Below are 20,264 nucleotides of genomic sequence, written 5' to 3'. Positions count from 1 at the left end.
GATAGATCATTTCGGAACAAATAATATTCTGCTTGAGTAGCCAGAAAAAGTAAAATCATGCGAAGAAGAACGTGAGAATCTCAATTCCATCTTGAGGTGCATGCTTATCTTGAAGGCGTGAATGTGATTTCGTCCAATAATGAAATATTGAACAAAAATACATCAAAGGAGTGGAGATCAGAGATACCGAACCATCATTCAAGCATTCAGAGATCTAAGGACAATAATCTTACTGATGCATGGATCATCGAATCAGATTTCAGCCAGTTTTGCATCTCCAGAGTGCGTGAGGACCTTGGGCCCAACCAGGTACCTTGGGAGTTCTCTGGTCAAATAGACTTATGCTATTGCTTCAACCACGCAGCCAGTAATAGCTCTTTGATTAGTGGTGAAGGCGTAAAGAGCCCCATACAGATGAACCTTGGGGGTTAATTGCAAGTATGTCGCTTGCTGATGATATAAAACTGTGGCCTTCCCACTACGTTGTGTGTGCGTCGTCAAATTTTTATCCCAGATTCTGGTTCAAGGGACAGTATTGACTTTCAACAAGATGGTCATTAACTCAGGAACCGACTCTGTGTCTTATCCCGCTCCTGTTCAGCGCGAAGCTGAGGAGAAGCCGACGAGGCAAATCCCAGTGACACTCCTTTCAGGATTCCTTGTAAGAATCTTCCACAAGATCGCCATGACATCCAGCTAAGAGCAGATCAGGGTAGCGGTAAAACAACGCTTCTTGAGCATATCCTTCAGTCTCCAGACCATGGGCTGCGTATTGCCGTTGTGGTCAATGATATGAGCAAGTATGGGTGCCTCGCTATTGGGAAACATTGATGCTTACTAGCAACACAGGCTCAACATTGATGCTGCTTTGATCACGCATCATAAAGTTTCCCAGACAAAAGAAAAGCTCATCCAGCTCCAGAATGGATGTATCTGCTGCACACTGCGGGGGGACTTGCTGTCAGAACTTGCTCATCTCGCGCGCCAAAAAGAAGTGCAGTACGTTGTCATTGAGAGCACGGGCATTAGTGAGCCGATGCAAGTAGCGGAAACGTTCACAGCCGAGTTCAGCAGCGCAATGTTGCAAGCGGATCAGGAGATGTTGGTGGATGAGGACAGTCGCAAGGTTCTGACAGAGATGTAAGCTGAGCCACTTTTCCAATCCTCGTCCTCTGGCCTTTTTCGGATCCTGACAGCAGCAGCGTCAATCTAGGAGGCCTTCACACACTCGCGAGACTCGACACCACAGTGACTGTTGTCGATGCATTCAACCTTCTTTCCAACTTTGACACCGCCGAGTTCCTGTCAGATCGATACGGATCCAAGGAGATTATTCCAGAGGATGAGCGTACCATCTCCGACCTCATGGTGGACCAGATTGAGTTCGCAGATGTCCTCATCATCAACAAGATTGAGACAGTGGACGAGGCTACCCGAACAAGGATCAGGAGGTTGTTGAAGACGCTCAACCCCGACGCGAAAGTACTGGAAACGAGCTACTCCCGTGTCGATGTAAAAGAAATTCTGGACACGGGGAGGTTCGATTTCATCAAAGCGGCTTCGGGGGCCGGTTGGTTGCGCAGTCTCCATGAAATGACAGTCCAGATGACTGGCAATGGGCAGAGAATGGCTCCAAAGCCGGAGACGCTAGAGTTTGTCCCCCATGCCCTTCAACCAACGTGAAAGAGAGTTATACTGATTTGAACAGATATGGGATCAACAACTTTGTGTATACCGCTCGTCGTCCCTTTCATCCTCGTCGACTCTTCTCCCTTCTTCATGACAAGTTTATTCTGCTACAAAACAACGAAGTCGAGGAAGAGGATGAGAAAGATGAAACAGACGAAGGAGAAGGAGAAGAAGAAGAAGAAGAAGAGCAAGAAGAAGAAGACAATATGGAAGTAGACGAAGACGATAGTGATGACGAAAGTATCTCAGACTTTGACCAACCAGACCCGTCAGCGATCCTGCAGAACAAGCGCAACCATCCCGCGTTCAGCTCCGTTCTTCGCTCCAAAGGGTTCTTCTGGCTGGCTACACGGCCCTTTCAATTCGGAGAATGGAGCCAAGCGGGTGGCATGCTGACGCTTGGGTGCGGTGGGCCATGGTTCACAGAAGTGCCAGATGAGGCGTGGCCCGAGGATCCAGATGTCCGAAAATCCATTGAGAATGATTTTCAAGAGCCATGGGGAGACCGAAGACAAGAAATCGTCTTCATCGGCGAGGGAATCAATACTGAATTGATATCAAGATTGCTGGACGAATGTCTCTTGGATGACAATGATATGAGCCAGTGGGCAAAGATCATGAAGAAGAAGAAATTGTCTTACCGGGAAAAAGAAGAGAGGATGGGAAAGCTGTGGGAAGATGGATGGGAAGCATGGCCTGAGTTTGGCATAGTGGATGAAGATGAGGACAACAACGAGGGGGGGACGAAGAAGCACAAACACCACACCAGCGAGTATTTGGGGCATGTCCACAGCCACAAATAACCGCAGTAACAACACTTGTCATTATAGACCAACACTAGGCAAAAGTATCATTAAATTCATGTCACATTACACAAAGATCATCCAAAAATCACCATTCATCCACCCGGCTCATTGCCAAATGCATTCCCTCCACTGGCTTTGTCGTCACAGCGCCGGCAATATGGATTTCTTGCTTAGGATCCTGCATCTCAAACTTGAACCGTCCGACAACACCAGCGACCGCACAGCGCAATTCGGCTCTAGCAAAATCCTTTCCGATGCAGGACCGCTGGCCATGCAAGAAAGTGATTTGAGCAAAGTTTGTCGAAGCACCACCATTGTGGTTGACGACCGTCTGGCCGTTCTTGTCAGTATCGATCCAGCGTTCTGGCACGAACTCTTCCCCATTATCCCCCCAGAATTCAGGACTGCGGTTGATGGCGTACGGACAGATGATGATGCGAGTACCCTTGGGAACGTGCTTGCCCGCTACGGTGGTATCGCGGACGGCTTCGCGGAGCGTGATGGGGACGGTGGGATATAGACGCAGGACTTCCTGGCAAACACCGTTGAGTAGAGGCATTGATTCGAGATCGCTCCAGGCGATAGGATGGTCACCAGACGGAATCCGCTCACGAACCTCCGCGCGCAGACGCTCTTGAACGCCGGGGTTGAGGGTGAGAAGGTAGCAGGCCCAGGTGAGTGCGCTGGCGGTCGTCTCATGCTGTTGCATATTAGCTGAAGCCTCTTCGAAGTACGTTCAGAAAGCAAGACGCAACATACACCAGCCGCCAGAAAGGTCAGCATTTGATCCACCAGTTCGTCGTCCGTAAAATCCCCACCCACCATCATGGTTCCCAGGATGTCTGCCTCCATCTCCTTGGCCGTGATATTGCTGGAAGCGATAATCTTCTTCTTCTCACGAACAATGTCCTTACATAGATCACGCAGAAAGCCGGTTTCGGTGTCAATCACCTTGTTCAGGCGCCAGGGTAGTCTTCGTGCAAACCATTGCGGAAGAATAAAGTTGATGGCGAGGAAGGCCATCTTCTCCTTGGTTGGTTCCAGAATAGCAAGGAAGCTATCGGCAACCTTGTTTTCTGGGTTGTGCAGAGAGCGAAAGTCTCTACCCATGGCCGCCGGACCGATGATATCGAGAGTGAGACGACTGGATGAGCTTTAGCGAATACGATAGATTCAAGGTGGAGAGGATGAGCTTACCTCGCCCAGACGCTCATTTCGACCTTGCCCACACCGTCCTCCGGACTTGTTCCTTCCATTGGATTGTGCCGAATCTCCTTCTCCAGTTCATGGAGGAAGAGGCCAGTCTTCTCCCACATCAAGGAATACAATGAGCGAATGTTCTTGATGTTGAAGGCAGGAGTCAAGGCCTTGCGCTGCTTCTTATGCGCGGCGCCCTCAGACAAGATCAAGCCGAAGCCAATGATCCGAGCAAGGAACTCGCGTGCGCGCCATGGTTTCTCGAAGTCGTACGTGTTGGTGCTCATGATATCCAAAAGAGCCTGGTGATTGGTAGGCAATAGGTGGCTGCGGTTGAGCACATCTCGGAAATGAATCAGGCCTTCGTTGGGGATTGTTTTCATCCATTGCAAGGGGAGACGACCACGCGGGTTGTCAAAGATGATTTTACCGTTTACAAAGCTCCCCTACTCAATCTTCATTAGAGATTGTGACATGCGCGGTCTTGGGACACATACCTTGACGGTTGGCAGATGACGATTTGCGGTGATGAAGAAAGGGTAGATGATCAGATTCCAGAATATTTTCAGGGCCAAATTAACACCCAACACCCCTAGGCAGACTGATTGGAAAGAATGCTCGTTCAAGATGGAGCGCTGCAGGAAATACCCCTCAGCCAGGGAGACAGAGGCAACAGCCAGCAACGTGTCGGCCATGTTGCTAACGCTCTTAGAGAATCAGTCCGAAGCAGAACGGTCAAAGTCAAGAAGTTGACGAACACACGGACTGCCGAAGGTAAGGACTAAAATTAGGCTAATTGGGGGTTGGCGTAGAAGAGATCCTCTATCATCTGCTTTTACTGCATCCGTAAGTTTATATGCAAGCGATCAGCCTAGATGAGCTAACATTAACAATGACCCCACGGGGATCGGCAGAGTCGAAGCGGCTATGCGGCCTCGGTTTGGGCGTTCATATGAGGTTTCGATACATTTTGCATGAGATGATACCTTTGCACAGACCAGAATATATCGGCCTGGAGCCTGACTGTCAGTCAATCCGTGTCGAAAGGTTCGAACTTGCCAGAACGTTGAGAATTAGAAGATCATCTTTGCACCCATGTGAATCCCAACGAGAGTCTCCTATTTCTGAGATTGGATAGCTTTGCGGGCTCGCTTAGCTATTGATAGGCTAGAGTTGGCGCATATTCATGGTTCAAGCCACGGAACCCCACGTTTAGCCCGGGGATTTGGTGAACTAGATTGCTCCAGAGATCGACAACCGCCGACGAAGAGCATCGCAACGATTTCCTATTCGGGACAAGCAGAGGAAATGTTGCATCATCGGCCTCACAACATCCTCCTTACCTCCTCAAGAGGATGTTCCAGGGGCATTATCTTGTGGATATCCTCGCGGAATAATTAGATCTGCATCAATCTACGCATGTGCCTCGGTACGATGCAGGGGCAACTTGTATATTATCTTTGACATGATCCCCAAAGGACTCTGCAAGCATGCCGCATGTACATCGCTTCTTAGGGCATCCGGTTTAATTCTTGTTTCTCGGAATAGCTTCATCAAGTAGCTCCTCGCAACATGTCGTTAGAAAGCGCTCTTAACATCGCACGGCAATACGCCCAGTCGACCCTCGCGCAGCTACCTGAACCCGCGCAGAATGCCCTCCTGAATCCTCTTGTGCAAAAGGCACTCACAGCTGTGCTGGTCTACGGTGCTCTGCGGCAGACTAACCGCGTATTGTCGGGATGGTCGATCAACAACTGGCAGAGCGCGTATCCATGGCAGGGCGATCGCGAGCTCGTTCTGGTTTCCGGGGGGTGCAGCGGCATCGGCAAGCAGATCATGGAAGATTTGGCTGATAAGGGCGTTCGGGTTGTCGTTTTGGACATCAACGAGCCCAACTTCCAACTGCGTAAGAGACATCACTTCCCTCGGCAGTACCATAGACTAACAATACAAAAAGCCGGCAATGTACACTTCTTCAAAGCCGACATCACCAACTCGGAGAGCATCAGAGCCGTCGCTGAGCAGATTCGCCAGAAACTGGGCGAGCCCACTGTGCTGGTCAACAACGCAGGCGTGGGCCACGACGGCACCATTCTCGAGGAGCCCGAGGCCAAGATCCGGCAGACTTTCGAGGTCAACACCATCTCGCATTTCCTGATGGTGCGGGAGTTTCTGCCCAGCATGATCCGCAAGAACCACGGCCATGTGATTACGATTGCCAGTATGGCCAGTTTTGTCGCATTGGGGGAGATGGTAGATTACTGCTGCTCGAAGGCCAGTGCGCTGGCCTTCCACGAGGGATTGACGCAAGAGTTGCGGTATTGGTATCAAGCAAAGAAAGTTCGCACCAGGTATGGCGTCTACATCCGATTTGACACGGCTTTGGTACTGACTGAATTCAAGTGTCATTCACCCACTGTGGGTTCGTACTCCTATGATTCAGCAGTTGACGGAAGCGGGAAATCAATTCAAGCAGCCCGTTATGACGCCGCAGGTGGTTTCGGCGGCAGTGGTCAGGCAGATCCTCACGCAGAGCAGTGGGCAAGTGATTCTCCCGTCTTCTCATTCCGCTGCCAGTATGCTACGAGCATTCCCTGCGTGGTTCCAAGAGAGCGTTCGCGGGATTGCCTCGGGGTCATTGAGGAGACTTCGGGAGTTGCAAGCTGCTGAGAAGTTGTAATTTCTATCATGTATATAGATTATCCTTCCTATCCTACGAGTGATTGAATGTTTATATGACTATGTTAATGACAATAACCGGTGTATATGAATCTATCTGGCTTAAATCACTGTAAAAACCCACGTATTCAGTCTTCAGTTAGCCAAGAAGAAAAGAGATCAATATCGAGCACCAAAATATTGACATATAAACATATCCAGCCTCTGCGTATATACATCACAACAACCGTTTCGTCAACCACCCCTTGACTCTCATCCCCTGCTCCGTCTCGGTCGTATCACCCAGTTCCAGATTGTAAATGGGAGCAACATGACCCTCTCGATGCCCAATAAACAGTTCCGACGAGGGGAAGCCAGCCTGTCCCCATCAGCAGCTCCTCACCCAGCAAAGGATCCAAGAAGCACATACCTTGAACTTATCCGCAAAGTCCTGTATAATCGGCAACAGAATCTCATTCCCGCCAGCGCAAATCAACACCCCATCCACAGGAAACGTAGAGTACCACTCAGCCTCCGCATTCGACAAATCCGTATAAAAGTCCCTCTTCGCGGCGCCCAGGTACGCCCCCGCCCACGGGCCCGCAACCGCCGGCGTGATCAAATCCCCGCTGGAGTCGATCCTGCGCTCGGAGAAGTCCGTCTCCAGCAGCGTCCACGGGGCGATCATCACCGCGCCCGCGAGGTTCTCGTTCAGTGACACGGGCTCGATCTGCGGGTGCGGATGGGCCAGATGCGACAGCACGCCGCCGACGAGGTTGCCGCCTGCCGAGTCGCCGCCGAGGAAGATGCGGCTGGGCTGGTGCGGGGTGGTGGTGAGGATGTAACGGAGGCACTCGACTGCCTGGCGGAGCTGCGTGGGATACGTCGCCTGCGGGGCGAGGGTGTAGGTGAGGCTGAAGACGGCGAGGGACTTGTTGCATTGCGCGGCGTGGTCGACCAGGTTGGCGAAGAATTTGAAGTAGCCCAGGTTGGCGGGGAGGGCGAAGCCTCCTCCTGTTTCTTTGTCAATTGTGATCACATATAAAGTGATGAGAGTGGTGCTGACCGTGGTACCAGATCAGGACGTTGTCTGCTTTGGCGTCTCCAATCCAGTGGCCGAAGGAGCCTTTTCCCAGGTCGATGGTGTGAGATAATCGCTTGGTTTTCTTGATATATGTCTCGTAGATCTTGTTGGTGGGTGGGAGTACATATCTTCAGTACCATCAGCATTTATTTGTCTTGTAAAGAAAATTGTGAGTAACGTACTGCATCTGCGCGATGGACAAGCGGGTTGTCGCCTTACGGAACACCGCATAGCCTATATGAAGGAACAGAGTCTTGGGCTGGTTGGACTCTCGCCGGAATCCGGTCAGAATGGCCCATACAGCAGTAATCCAGATGGATACTAAAGCAGGGAAGAAATCGAGTTTCTCCCGCAGGGTCAACTTGATCGCTTTGTTGAACGGCATGGATTCCGTTGATCGAGAGTGGTATGCAGGGCGTGCTGGAGTAAAAGGTTGACGCCTACGTGGGCATGTACAGTACAACGGTTCATATCGCAAAATTATCAGTATGGGGATGCTGGAGACATAGATGTTATTGTAGAGGAAGAATCGCGTCGAGGATCGCAAGGATTGCCTGATTGGGAAATATTGATGCTTATCCATTGATCAGCCGAGGTGGCCTCGGTTGACTTGACGCAGGCATTTTGACACGGGAGCATGATCAGAATACGATTAGATTTGATCTAGACAGTTTAAGACTTTACCTTTATCATGTCCGTCTCGTGTCTAGGTACGATACATCTGATATATCGTGTACTGAAGGGTCAAGATCTGTGGGACATTGTAAATGACCAATCACATTCGAATATTTGACTAATTGATACATAACTTAGATATCCTTGCTTTGTCAAGTTGCACAAACTGATAATCTTCTGCATCAAGCAAACCATTGCCCTCTAATAATACCATACCCCTATCTACTCTCTCCTTCTACAGTTGTTCTCAATTTCCCGAGTCTCCCTTGATGAACCCTTTGATGATCGACTGGACTAAAATCTAAGTCCCAGACTCCCAGAGACCCAAGCTTACTCAACATCCATGATTCAACACATTTAGTGGCACTGGCGCAGCACTATTAAGTCCTCATTCGCGACGATTTCCCTTTTGGGCAAACGATCACTGGCCTCTCCACATGGCGTCACCGAGGAGCATGTGAACTATTGATTATCCATAAATTCATGTTGAGATATGACTTATATAAATCCAAGAGCTCACTGGGTTGCACTGGATCATACACCTCGCTTCCAAATTCATGCCAGAATGGATTACGATATTATCATTGTTGGCGCCGGTATCTCGGGCATCAACGCGGCCTACCGCATCCAGAGCCAACTCCCCAACCATCGGTATGCCATTTTAGAAGCCCGCAACGCCATTGGCGGAACGTGGGATCTCTTCAAATATCCTGGCATTCGATCCGACTCGGATCTGTTTACTTTTGGGTTCTCCTGGAACCCCTGGAATCAGGACAACCCGATCGCCGAGGGCGCCTCCATCTCCAAATATATGCGGGATACAGCTGCGCAATACGGCATCGACAAGCACATCCATTTCCAGCATCGCTTGTTAGCGGCCGACTGGTCGTCCGCCGACAATGTGTGGAAGCTGGCCGTCGACCATGAGGGCGCGCCCAAGTCCTACACTGCGCGCTTCGTCATCTTCGGTACAGGATACTACAACTACCATGAGCCCCTGACCGCTGATGTTCCCGGTCTCAATCAATTCCAGGGCCAGGTCATCCATCCGCAGTTCTGGCCGGAGGATCTCGACTACACCGACAAGAAAGTGGTGATCATCGGCAGTGGTGCGACGGCAGTAACGCTCCTCCCCAAGATGGCCGAGAAAGCGGCCAAAGTCACCATGCTTCAGCGCAGTCCAACATACATCCTCGCCTTACCCAATCGCCAGAGCTCGCTGTTGAGCTGGATCCTCCCGAACACGATCAACCGCAAACTACAACGCCTCCGATGGATCATCACTTCCCGATTCTTCTTCCTCTTCTGCCAGACCTTCCCCTGGATGGCGCGTCTTCTCCTCAAGCTGAGTGTCGTGCGGCAGCTCCCCAAGAATATCCCCCACGATCCGCACTTCAAACCGCGTTACAACCCCTGGGATCAGCGTCTGTGCGTCTGCCCGGATGGCGACTTCTTCAGGAGTCTCCACACCGGCCATGCGGATGTCAAGACGGACACCATCCGGCAAGTCACAGCCACTGGCATCGAGCTGAACTCGGGCGACTTCCTAGATGCGGACATCATCGTGACGGCGACGGGTCTCAAGCTGCAGATGGCAGGGGGGACCTCGATCACGGTGGATGGCGAAAAACAGCGGGTGCCCGACAAGTACCTCTGGAACGGGGTGATGCTGCAGGACCTGCCCAACGCATCCTTTGTGATCGGATACACCAACGCGTCCTGGACCCTGGGGGCCGACGCGACGGCGCTCTTTGTCTGCCGCTTGCTGAAGTGGATGGAGCGACACCACAAGGTCGCCGCGATCCCACGCCTGAACCCGGGGCTGGCCCGGCAGATGCAGCCACGGCGGCTGCTCAATCTGAACTCGACGTATGTGACGGCGGCGGAGAAGGATCTGCCCAAAGCGGCCGATCGGGGTCCCTGGCAGCCACGCGACAATTACCTGTCAGATCTGATGTTTGCCAAGTACGGGCGGCTCGATCAGGGGCTGGAATGGATCGATGGACCATGGAAGAAGCAGCAATGATGATGACCGATACCAGTGTCTATGACAATATATTTCTTTATTTGCGTTTGAGTAAGATTCAATGACGGAGTTGGGTGGTAGATGAATAGATCGATCACCTATCTTGATTCCATCTCCGGCAATGGAGAGGCATTGCTTGGATTCTGCATGATGTCACGACTCTAGGCGATATAAATCCAATCAATTCATTTAACGAGTCTGCTATTTGCATCAACAAGAATAAAAGAAGAGAAAAGAAAAGAAAGAAAGAAAGAAAATGCCCGATCAGAAGAAATACACCGACCCGCAACTCCGCGAAGAAATCAAGGAGGAAATCAAACAAAGCGACAAGGCAATGGTCCGCTCGCAAGGTACATGAACCGAGGGGACCTTCCCTTGAACCTGACCAGTCTAATGAGACAGGCCCAATTCCTCGCGTCCGAATACAAAACCCGCGGCGGGGACTACACCACGCCCAAGGAAACCGGGCAGGACGAGTCTCAAAAGTCGCTGGAGGAATGGCAGACAGACCAAGGAAGGGTCGGGGACGGCGCGACAGGACGACGGGACGCGGAAGCGGTATCTGCCCAAGAAGGCGTGGGAGGGGCTAGATGAGGAGGAGAAGAAGGTGAAGGGGTCGAAGGAGGGGAAGCAGTTTGTGGGGAATACGGCTGGGGCGAAGAGGAGGAGGGAGGAGGTTGGCAGGGGGGATGATGGTGAAAGGGAAGAGGAAGAGGAAGATGAGGAGTATGAGGATGAAGAAGAGAATGGTGACAATGGAGTATGAGGAGGATGATGATGATGATGATGAAGAAGCAAAAGAGTGATAAGAAGGAGTAGGGGGATGATAACCTGGTTACAGTGATGTTCTGGTCATAAAACAGATCAATTGAATCAATTCCGAGTGGAGTAGTAACAATATGATAATATCCAAGATACTCCGGATATCGGACATTTCAGAGTCGAAACTCGTCAGTCCAATCAAACAAGCGGCATTTCCATCGGCAAACCCTTGACTATCCGCATGGCTGAATTCTGTCCATGTCTACTGTCCACTAGGTACTGTCTAAAAAAAAGAAAAGAACCAGTCAAAGCCGATGAAAGGTCCGGTCATCGGGAGATTCCGCACCAAAGACTCGGCGGGACAGTGGGACTATCGGTATAGCATCGGGTATACTGTGCGTCATAGAAGCATGAGTACATAAGGAGACTATTATACTGTGCAATTGTAGAATAAAGAAAACATGCCAATCTGGAACTAATCGACTATCCGGCATAGACTGCTTGTATCAACCCTTCTATACTGTCCACCGAGATACGGAGTACTATCAAGATGGCTCCCTCCATCAATGACTTCCCTCACTCTAGCCCCTCGCCACAATCCTCCGTCTGCAAGATTGGCATCAATGGCTTCGGCCGTATCGGTCTGTTGACATCCCCGCCAACCTCAGTAGGAGTACTGACCCATCAGGCCGAAACGTCCTCCGCGCAGCCCTGACCAGAACCGACCTCCAAATCGTCGCCATCAACCACACCTGCACCTCCGTCCAGGACCTCATCTACCTCATCCGCTACGACTCCTCCATGGGCAACCTCCCCGACTCCATCCCCATCCACGCCCTCTCCGACACCCTCCTTACCATCGACGGCCACCAAATCGCCCTCACCTCCGAACGCGACCTCCAAAAGCTCAACTGGGCCGCCCTGGGCGCAGACTACGTCGTCGAATGCACGGGCAAGTTCACCAAGCGCGCCCAGGCCCTCGAGCACATCACCCACGCCCACGCCAAACGGGTCATCATCTCGGCCCCGAGCGCCGACTCCCCGACCTACGTGTACGGCGTCAACTCGGACGCCTACACGCCGGACGAGGCGCGCCGCGTGATCTCCTGCGCCAGCTGCACGACCAACTGCGTGACCCCGGTGCTGAAGGTGCTGCAGCAGCACTTCGGGATCGCGCAGGGGTTCCTGACGACGGTGCATGCGGCGACGAGGTCGCAGCAGGTGTTGGACGGGTATAGTAAGAAGAATCGGCGATTGGGTACGTCATTTCTTCTGTGAAAGAATCATCAAAAAAAAAGCACCAAAGAACTTAATGTCCGCAGGCCGCAGTGTCTTCGACAATATCATCCCCACCACCACCGGCGCCGCCAAAGCCATTGCGACGGTGCTGCCCGAGTTGACCGGAAAGGTCACCGGCGTGTCTATCCGGGTCCCAACGTAAGTTTTCTTTCCTGTCGCGCGTGACATGACATTACCGGTGCGGGCCTGACGGGAACAGCCCCAACGTCTCCATGATCGACTTGACCGTCAGCACGGAAAAGCCCACCTCGCTGGCCGAGATCCTGGCCGTCTTCCGCCGCGCCGCGAAGTCGGAGCTCGCGGGGGTGCTGTCTGTGACGGACGAGGAGCTCGTCAGCAGTGATTATCTTGGGAACGCGCATAGCGCCGTTGTCGATGCGCCGGCGTGTTCGGAGTTGAATCCTCAGGTGAGTTGGTCTGCGGCGGGGATTGCGCGATGCTGACCATGGGCAGTTTTTCAAGATCATGGCGTGGTACGATAATGAATGGGGATACTCGAATCGGCTGCTGGATTTGACGAAGCATGTCGCTTTGCGGGAGCTGGATGCATGATGCATAGATGTAGATGTGATAGATAATCATAGATGCCATACCCTTATGATAGACGACAGTTCTTAGCTTAGTTGAGAATCATTGAATCTTGTTTGATCTCGGGAAAGTTGTATGCACGGCGGTACTGGAGACCGGAGTCTTCTTACAAATAAAAGGAAGAAGTGATGAACAATGTCGATTTGATTAGCATACGTACTACCTACAAAGTCCAGAGACGTATCCCACTAACGTAGCAATAGCATCCCCGTCATCAGACAATTACATCCGCTGCGCCGACTCCTCATCGAGCTTGGGATTGGGATTGCCCCCATCATAACGGCTCGCAGGCAAGTTATTCAGCTCATCCTCCTGCTTATCCAGCTTGTAATTCGTCAACCAGAAGCCCGCGCCGCCGACAAACGCCAGAATCGCCACAATAGCATAGTTCCACACCAGCAGCGGGTCCTTGGACAAGCTCACCAGCGCCTGGCCCAGCGCCGACGAGAACGCATTCATGAACAGCGCGACCGCCTGCACCAGCGAGCGCATGTTCTTCGGCGCCTTGGTGAAGGCGTACTCGAGCGAGGTGACGGACGCGAAAATCTCGGAGATGCCGCCGAGCACGTAGGTGATGGCCTGCACCCAGACCGAGATGTCGGTGTGCCTGTTGTACTCGTCCAGGCAGAAGTTGGCGTCCTTGCCGCAGGGGCCGAGCTTGTAGATGTAGTGCTGGGTGACGGTGGCGCAGATCATGCCGCTGCCGGCCATGAAGAAGCCCGCGGTGATGCGCTTCAGCGGGGTGAACTTGATGCCGATGCGGCGGAGGCCCGGGAAGATGAACTGGTCCATGATGGGGATGAAGATGATGAGGGAGAGGGGGTTGAGGTTGTTGATGATGTCGTTGGGGACGCCGCCCAGACGCATGGTTGCGGCTTGCGAGGTGAGGTTGTTGATCATTTGGTTGTAGGCGAGCCCTGACCATGTCAGTTTGAGACGGGAGAATAAGGGAGAACAGGGACTTACAGTACAGAGGGTACCACAGGAAGACCTTGCAGGCCTTGAGACCACGGCTGACTTCGTCCACCCATTCGTCGTCAAAGGTCATCCACTGGGGACGGTCGGGACCAAGAGCAGACGGCTTGACCGAGTCCCAAAAGGGCTTCTCGTTCTTCTTGAAGCTGTGAAAGTGTCAGTAGGAGCCGAGAAATGTAGGGGGAGAGGTCATACATTCTGGCAGGATTGAGAGACCACCGCCCCTTCATCGCCAGTCTCCACAGACGGATGGCCTGGGTATAGACCGAGCCCGTCGGCTTGACGAGGTAATACTTGTTGCGGCAGAAGAACAGGACGAGCGGGCAGCCCAGGTACATGACGGTGGGCAGGAAGAACGACAGCCAGAATCCGACGTATTTCTCCGCATACACCATGCTGACCTGGCCCAGGATCGAACCAATGTTGATCATCAGGTAGAAGTAGAGGTAGATACGGGAGATGGTGGCCGCGGGATCGACAATAACGCGCTCCCCGTTCTTGAGAGTCTTGATGTACGGGACTTCTTCCCGGTATTGCTCGGCAATCAAGGGAGAAATGTTGGACCTAATCAATCAGTACATTGATTTGCAAAACCGAAAGGAGGACATACTTGAAACCACCGGTACCCACGCCCATGATGAGCAGACCGATGGAGAAGCAGGCAATGGCACCGTTGGGGTGAGCAATAACCGGAGGCAAGGCCGAGATGATCAAGACGACATGGCCCAGGAGAGCGGCGCCAATGGAGAACATGATGGTCCGGAATCGTCCCCAGTACTGGTCAGCCATGAAGGCACCGAACAGGGGCATCACGTATGACCAGAACGCGTTGACTGCACGATCAGCAACTTTCTTCGAGTGCAGCTTGACCTTGGACAGACTCACACAATGTCAGACCAGTTGACGCCTGCTGACCCATCCCCAGCGCACCGGGATTCGAGTGGTCATATCCCGCCCCAGTGGTCGAACCCTCGGGAAGAGGACGCTGGATGAAGTTGACGACTAGGCTGATTAGCTCCAGTATTTCAAGAAGGATTGGAAGGCAACATACAAACTGCAGTCGTGCCATAGTAGGAGAATCGCTCGCACAACTCGACAATTGCCACGGTGTACGCAGTCCAGGGAATGTCACCCGCTACTCGACGGAGATTGTTGAACTCGTCGTCGGAGGGGAATTGCCTCTGGAGATGGGCATGATCGTCATCATAAACCGCAGACGAAACTCCCACTTCTTTCGACACGGGAGGCACCTCTTCAATGCTAGGCGAGAGAGCCAACTTGTGATCCGCCTTCTCATTTATCTCGGCATCATGAGCAGCAGCCCTAGCTCTGGCGACTTCCGCCACCTCCACGGGGTCCGAGACGTTCATGGCAACAGAGGTGATGAAAAGACAGATACAGTGGAATTGTCCTATAGACACTGGACTGTAGAGAAGAAAAGAGTCGGGAAAGAAAGAACATGTGGACCAGGGAAAGGGTCCAGCTTTAATAAGTGAGGGACAAGAAAGAAAAAAAAGAGCAACCATGCAATCCAGACAGGTTATCGCGTGTCACGTCAAATGAGCCAATAATCGCTCGGCAGTTATGGGTACAATTAATCTATTTTATCGAGAGTCTGTCTCCAAGCTAGCATAATTTGCTGCTCGACCGAGGTCGCGGGGGATTATCTGAATTCGTCGACAGTATCAGACCGAGTCCCAGTCGAGGAGACAAGAACCGTTGGTAGCCGGCGGACCAAGACTCTCGGCTGAGTTCGACAGGGTCAAGAACATGATACTTTCTACGAGCAGTGTATGGTCAAGAACATCAACCTTAAAGCCACTGGATTGGAATCCTTGCGCAGCGCTTGGGAGCGGGTGATGCCGACAAGGGACACGGGCTGGACTGGATTGGGGAGGAGGGGAAAGATAAGTGGAAAGGAAGCCATAGATAGATAGATACAGGGTATTCCCATGTGTTCGACAGTTCCATTGAAGCTCTGGAAGACCGGAGCAATGAAGGCGAATTACTTGGCGGCTTGATTAGAGAGTCTTGGAAGCGTCTGACCGTCAACAACAGCCACACATATTGGACCAAGCGAGTACAAGGGCGGACGCTTGGCTGGGGCTTGGCTGGTAGGCTGGAGTGCAACCTCAGTGCTTGGCTGCGAAGAAAACAGGCCAATGAGCTGCTTGGAAAGTTATCAGGGATATCTCAGATCTTAGAGCGTGCCAATGAGCATGAATCACGACATTGGATGATAGTGATAGTATCTCCTGACTATAGGGGACGTGCATGGTCCCAGTTTACCCCGGACGAACGAGGGGATAAACTCTATGAGAGAGCAAACCTTGACTAATAGATACGAGCTGGTTTCACTCTATTCAAATGTATCAGTCTGTTTGATCTATCGACCTGCCAGATTCAGCGATAGAGCTGTTTAGCTGGCTCCGGGGATTGTGGTAATTGTGGTTGACTTGGTCAACAGGGAGTGTTGAGGTCAAGTGACTGGAGAGACTCAATAGATGGGAGCAAAAGGACGGAGATTTCTGGTTTCAATCGGTTAGCAAAGGGTTTTGATCATTTCGATTACCAGCTGTGAATGAAGTCTATGTTTCAAAGGGAATAGAATAGAGCCAAGTGAGATGGTTGTCGAGTCGGCCACAGTCGAGATAGATAACACTGCTCTGTGCGACTGGCCTTGTCTTACAATGTCTGGCCATTGGATTATTTCTCATGGAGCACAGATGCAGATACAGAGCCAGACCATGTGAATCCTGCTCACTTCTTCTACTGTCTCTCTGGGTTATTCCACTAATCATGGGATTACACTCCGTACCCTCATTTGACTGCACTTATCTCGAAACCATATCCCACAGAGGATATTTTCAGATGCAAGATCAATAGCAACCCTCAATTGATAACTACCACTACTCCCTCCTCTCCAGAATTACCATTGTGGACCGATCTCGTATCAAGGATAGCTTGGCCATGCTTAACATGGTGGACCTCTCGTACAGGCCAATCCACATTGCAGCAATATCAATTCATGTATTTATCAGAGCAGACTCCACAACATACATCAGGCAGCAATTTCATCTGCACATTCAATCAAATGGATGTTCCTGTTGACTCAAGTGGTGAGCCCTGTCGAAACACCAAAACGCTCAAAAAACTTCTGTCTGTCAGTCCGCAACTTTCTGACTGACTCGACTGCAGCCGTCTAGCCACCTTGTCTTCTCTCTGCATCAGCGCCTACTGATTTTGGCCGCTGCGCACACCCAGGTCCAGGGCGAAGCGCATCCCTCAATGCGCAGACAGGGACAACACCATCTGCTTCGTATCCTTTGGACACTCCTCGACTGTGTGCGCTTCCGCCAGAAGGACCCCTTCTCATTGATATCATCAACAGATCCGGATCTTCTTGGTGATCAGTTCAATGCGCCGCTTCTTTTAAAGCTGAAAACTTCAAAAAAGAAAAGCCCCATGACGAGTGAAGTTTGACTGTGCCTTCTTGGGACAATTAGTGGTGAAGAATCAATAGATTCTCGAGGTCTGAGCAATTAGCAAAAGACATGGAAGTGAGGAAAGCCAGACAGAGAGAGATTATGGGCAGGGGATAAATACACATCGTCAACAATGTCTCGCTGAAGGCACAACATGATTGTTATTCTTATTCGGATCCATGGATGTAGTAGGATGGTCTGATGTTCGCCTACGTAGATATGCCCCCCATACCTCGTTTTCCGCAGAACATTCTTTTCCCTCCCAGTTTGAACTCAATGCCATGTATAGCCTTACATCTCTTAAGACTCTCCAAGATCTCGCCGTAGTGTAGACATGGATTCCTCCCGTTTGTGAGAATGCTTCTACTTCTGCTAGTGCTGTAGCTCTCAACACTTCTCTTTCCTTCATAATCTAGAATTATCAAGATTATGTTAGCATCTATGATTTTTGAAAGACTTAGACACTGGGCATCAGCTTGACATGTCTGGCACAAGATGTCACTCAGTAATGCCAGTAATATATATCCCAGTCAATCATAGGGACATTTCCACGCAACCAAAAATGATTTACTATGCCAAACATTCAGCAAGCAACATAAGAAAAGATAAACCAGATTGAGCAAAGAAAAACTGCTATGCTTGCTCTTTGTACCCCTTAACTTTAGATGCCTCAGGTTGACAAGCTGAGGTCGAGTGCTTTCATTGGCTGCAATCGAGCGGACTGCTGACTCATTATCGGATATAACATTACCCGATTCACGTTCACACATAAACAAAGCGCCAATTCCCGCTGATTATTATTAGCAAGTGAAGAGTCCCTCTTCGAGAGGATCGGATAGACCACATTCTGTTGACTGGCAGGTAATTAACCACATTATTTGATGAAAACGCAGCCATTGTGAGATCAGAGCATGTATCTTCTGTCATGTCCGTTAAGTCAATATGGCACCAAGCAGCCGTGCCAGCCTGGGCCCGTGAATTTGATCCTCAGGCTGGCATCATCACCTTGTCCAGGTCGACCGGTTGTCGCAATGGGCTTGTATAAGGAGAATTCTAAGACATGTCTAGAATATCCGATCCCTGGGCCACCAATCGGTCGCTGGTCGTATCGGCTTACTCCTGGCGACGTTGGCTCCAGGAGCGCATTTTGACCGCCCCTAAGTATTTCAACGCTTCGAAACATAACAGGTATCATGTCGGTCATTGCTCGAGCGAATTACGAATTGGAAAAAATGAAGTACTCACGTGGAATAGCCCGTTGATCGGGTTAGGCTCTGCGTTTGACCAACTTCCTCTGTTGCCGACTTAAAAAATCAGTTAGGCGTTGCAAATCCCGGGGATCACAGTGGAATCTCTCAGAACAATGTATGGGACCCTGAGCTCGTGCACAGCTAAGAGTATCATCCACGTTGCCAGTTGTGTCAAGTCAAAAGCAAGGGTGTTGTGGCCTACCGATCCCATCATTCAAAACCACATCGCCTATGCGTTGCGCTGTTCCGACGTATGGGATGGTTCACTACCCTTCAGCAAGGTAGTCCGCCTTTTTTTCGCTTTATTGACCTGCGGTTGTCTTCAGCAAGGTTGAATTGCAAATAATTCCGTTTTCTCAAGGAATGTCCTCGCTCATACCAGACGTCATGCCTCGTATCTGGTGTCACGCCAGCAGACGACCAAGGCGAACAGGTTCGGCTTTGATAAAGTTGCTCGTACTTTAAGTCATCTGCGCGTCCGTCGAAATCGCAAGATGCCGTATGAGAACCCAGATCGTCTGCCGCTGAAGATGCGTGTACGTCAAGTCCGAGTCGCGCGTTAACAGATAATCTATGGCGATGGATTCGCAGCGTGGGTCCCTTCGCAATCGCTAAAGTCACAGCTTGATAGATGCGCCCAAATGGTTCTTCGAGTTCAAAGTATTGAGCCCTGTTGCCCTTCGGAACTGATCGATGGCCCATACCGTCCCAAGTTCTAACCTGCTCCTGTGCGTTTCGACAGAATGATCAGTATGTCTTGACTTGCAGCAGAAAGCAACCGAGGTATCATCTTGTGGGCAACGCTGGGAACGATGTTACGTCGGTAAACGGCCAGTGGCTTTCAAGCAGACACATGAGCTCTCGTGATTCTCCGTAATGCGGTTCGCAGAGAGCTGGATTAGCAAAGGACGCAGGGGACGTTTCCTCTCTATAGTCAGACATTTGAACATCCAGGGTGACTCGGAAGAAGACGGATGCTGCTGAGCCAGGATACCAAAAGCACTCGGACAAGCTGGGTCAGACAGATCCATGACGGATACCATGCTTGGACTCGATCATGGATGCGACGCGATGCTGACCTAAAGGACGACAATATGCGCTAATGCTCATAATTCCGCCATCTGATTAGTCTCAGGAGAATGACTTCCTGTCTTTTGATACGAGCAGCCATTCTACGGCTTCTTCGGCGCCGTCATTGTAAGTCTCTGATGCCTTCGTGGCAGGAGACCATGTTCTCCCTCTGTTCTCGGTGGCTGTTGTAATGCCTCTTTGCTTTTTCAGGGTGATGAAAATGCATGGGTATCGCCTACCGCTTTCTTCCTGCTCGCTTTCAGTTGTTACACCATCGTTGCACATGCTTTTTTCTAGCACTGTCACATTGGCCCGATCGAGTCTCTGACAGCGCCGCAATGACCTCTTGCGACGACATCATCCTGCAGCTTGTCCTCGAATCTAAGAAAACAAGCGAGGAGTTTCTGGCGCCTAAGACTTCGCACAATTTTGAGTTTCCTCGGCTGTGTTGCCTGAATATCACTACCTATCTCGGTCAAGGCAACGCACTGAAGTAGGTTGTAGCTGGCCGGGCTGGTAGCCCCTCTGAACTGGATTCTTCTTACGCTTACGCATATTGCCGAAAGCTTTGGATGTTGGTCCATTAAGAATTGACTATTAATTTTTCTTGATGGGTGATCTTGGTGGTCGTGGTCCGGCTCGTCCAATCTGAGCAGCTGTTGCACAGAAGCGGCACGGATCCAAGGCAGCAGTCAGTCG

At 51.2% G+C, this 20,264-nt stretch overlaps 7 protein-coding genes across 7 annotated transcripts; 4 read left to right on the top strand and 3 right to left on the bottom strand.

The window, feature by feature from the left end:
* Positions 1 to 550: 550 nt before the first annotated feature.
* Positions 551 to 2,492, top strand: CDV56_105568 (CobW domain protein; the record flags this gene model as incomplete). Its single annotated transcript, XM_026759187.1, has 5 exons — positions 551 to 661; positions 712 to 800; positions 850 to 1,140; positions 1,203 to 1,652; positions 1,709 to 2,492. 5 exons carry the CDS (start codon positions 551 to 553, stop codon positions 2,490 to 2,492), a joined length of 1,725 nt encoding a protein of 574 aa, XP_026613455.1.
* An 88-nt stretch (positions 2,493 to 2,580) lies between these two features.
* Positions 2,581 to 4,387, bottom strand: CDV56_105422 (cytochrome P450; the record flags this gene model as incomplete). Its single annotated transcript, XM_026759041.1, has 4 exons — positions 2,581 to 3,195; positions 3,255 to 3,639; positions 3,693 to 4,138; positions 4,190 to 4,387. 4 exons carry the CDS (start codon positions 4,385 to 4,387, stop codon positions 2,581 to 2,583), a joined length of 1,644 nt encoding a protein of 547 aa, XP_026613454.1.
* An 877-nt stretch (positions 4,388 to 5,264) lies between these two features.
* On the top strand, positions 5,265 to 6,372 carry CDV56_105263 (SDR family oxidoreductase; the record flags this gene model as incomplete). Its single annotated transcript, XM_026758882.1, has 3 exons — positions 5,265 to 5,598; positions 5,650 to 6,043; positions 6,096 to 6,372. The coding sequence occupies 3 exons, from the start codon at positions 5,265 to 5,267 to the stop codon at positions 6,370 to 6,372; spliced, it is 1,005 nt and encodes a 334-aa protein (XP_026613453.1).
* Positions 6,373 to 6,588: 216 nt separating this feature from the next.
* On the bottom strand, positions 6,589 to 7,819 carry CDV56_105141 (lipase/thioesterase family protein; the record flags this gene model as incomplete). The annotated part of the gene is made up of 4 exons (XM_026758760.1): positions 6,589 to 6,729; positions 6,781 to 7,364; positions 7,417 to 7,562; positions 7,617 to 7,819. The coding sequence occupies 4 exons, from the start codon at positions 7,817 to 7,819 to the stop codon at positions 6,589 to 6,591; spliced, it is 1,074 nt and encodes a 357-aa protein (XP_026613452.1).
* Positions 7,820 to 8,674: 855 nt separating this feature from the next.
* Positions 8,675 to 10,135, top strand: CDV56_104974 (flavin-containing monooxygenase; the record flags this gene model as incomplete). The annotated part of the gene is made up of 1 exon (XM_026758593.1): positions 8,675 to 10,135. The coding sequence occupies one exon, from the start codon at positions 8,675 to 8,677 to the stop codon at positions 10,133 to 10,135; it is 1,461 nt and encodes a 486-aa protein (XP_026613451.1).
* Positions 10,136 to 10,391: 256 nt separating this feature from the next.
* On the top strand, positions 10,392 to 12,748 carry CDV56_104745 (type I glyceraldehyde-3-phosphate dehydrogenase; the record flags this gene model as incomplete). Its single annotated transcript, XM_026758364.1, has 6 exons — positions 10,392 to 10,485; positions 10,534 to 10,895; positions 11,483 to 12,155; positions 12,220 to 12,334; positions 12,396 to 12,603; positions 12,650 to 12,748. The coding sequence occupies 6 exons, from the start codon at positions 10,392 to 10,394 to the stop codon at positions 12,746 to 12,748; spliced, it is 1,551 nt and encodes a 516-aa protein (XP_026613450.1).
* Positions 12,749 to 13,006: 258 nt separating this feature from the next.
* CDV56_104548 (putative MFS peptide transporter) lies at positions 13,007 to 15,129 on the bottom strand (the record flags this gene model as incomplete). The annotated part of the gene is made up of 6 exons (XM_026758167.1): positions 13,007 to 13,701; positions 13,751 to 13,905; positions 13,955 to 14,323; positions 14,370 to 14,592; positions 14,645 to 14,761; positions 14,811 to 15,129. 6 exons carry the CDS (start codon positions 15,127 to 15,129, stop codon positions 13,007 to 13,009), a joined length of 1,878 nt encoding a protein of 625 aa, XP_026613449.1.
* Between the last annotated feature and the right edge of the window lie 5,135 nt (positions 15,130 to 20,264).

This window comes from Aspergillus thermomutatus, assembly GCF_002237265.1.
Source record: "Aspergillus thermomutatus strain HMR AF 39 chromosome Unknown NODE_127, whole genome shotgun sequence".
In the NCBI taxonomy this organism is placed as follows: Eukaryota; Fungi; Ascomycota; class Eurotiomycetes; order Eurotiales; family Aspergillaceae; genus Aspergillus; species Aspergillus thermomutatus.
Note: the sequence above shows the minus strand (reverse complement) of the source record. Positions and strands in the feature narration are given on the sequence as shown.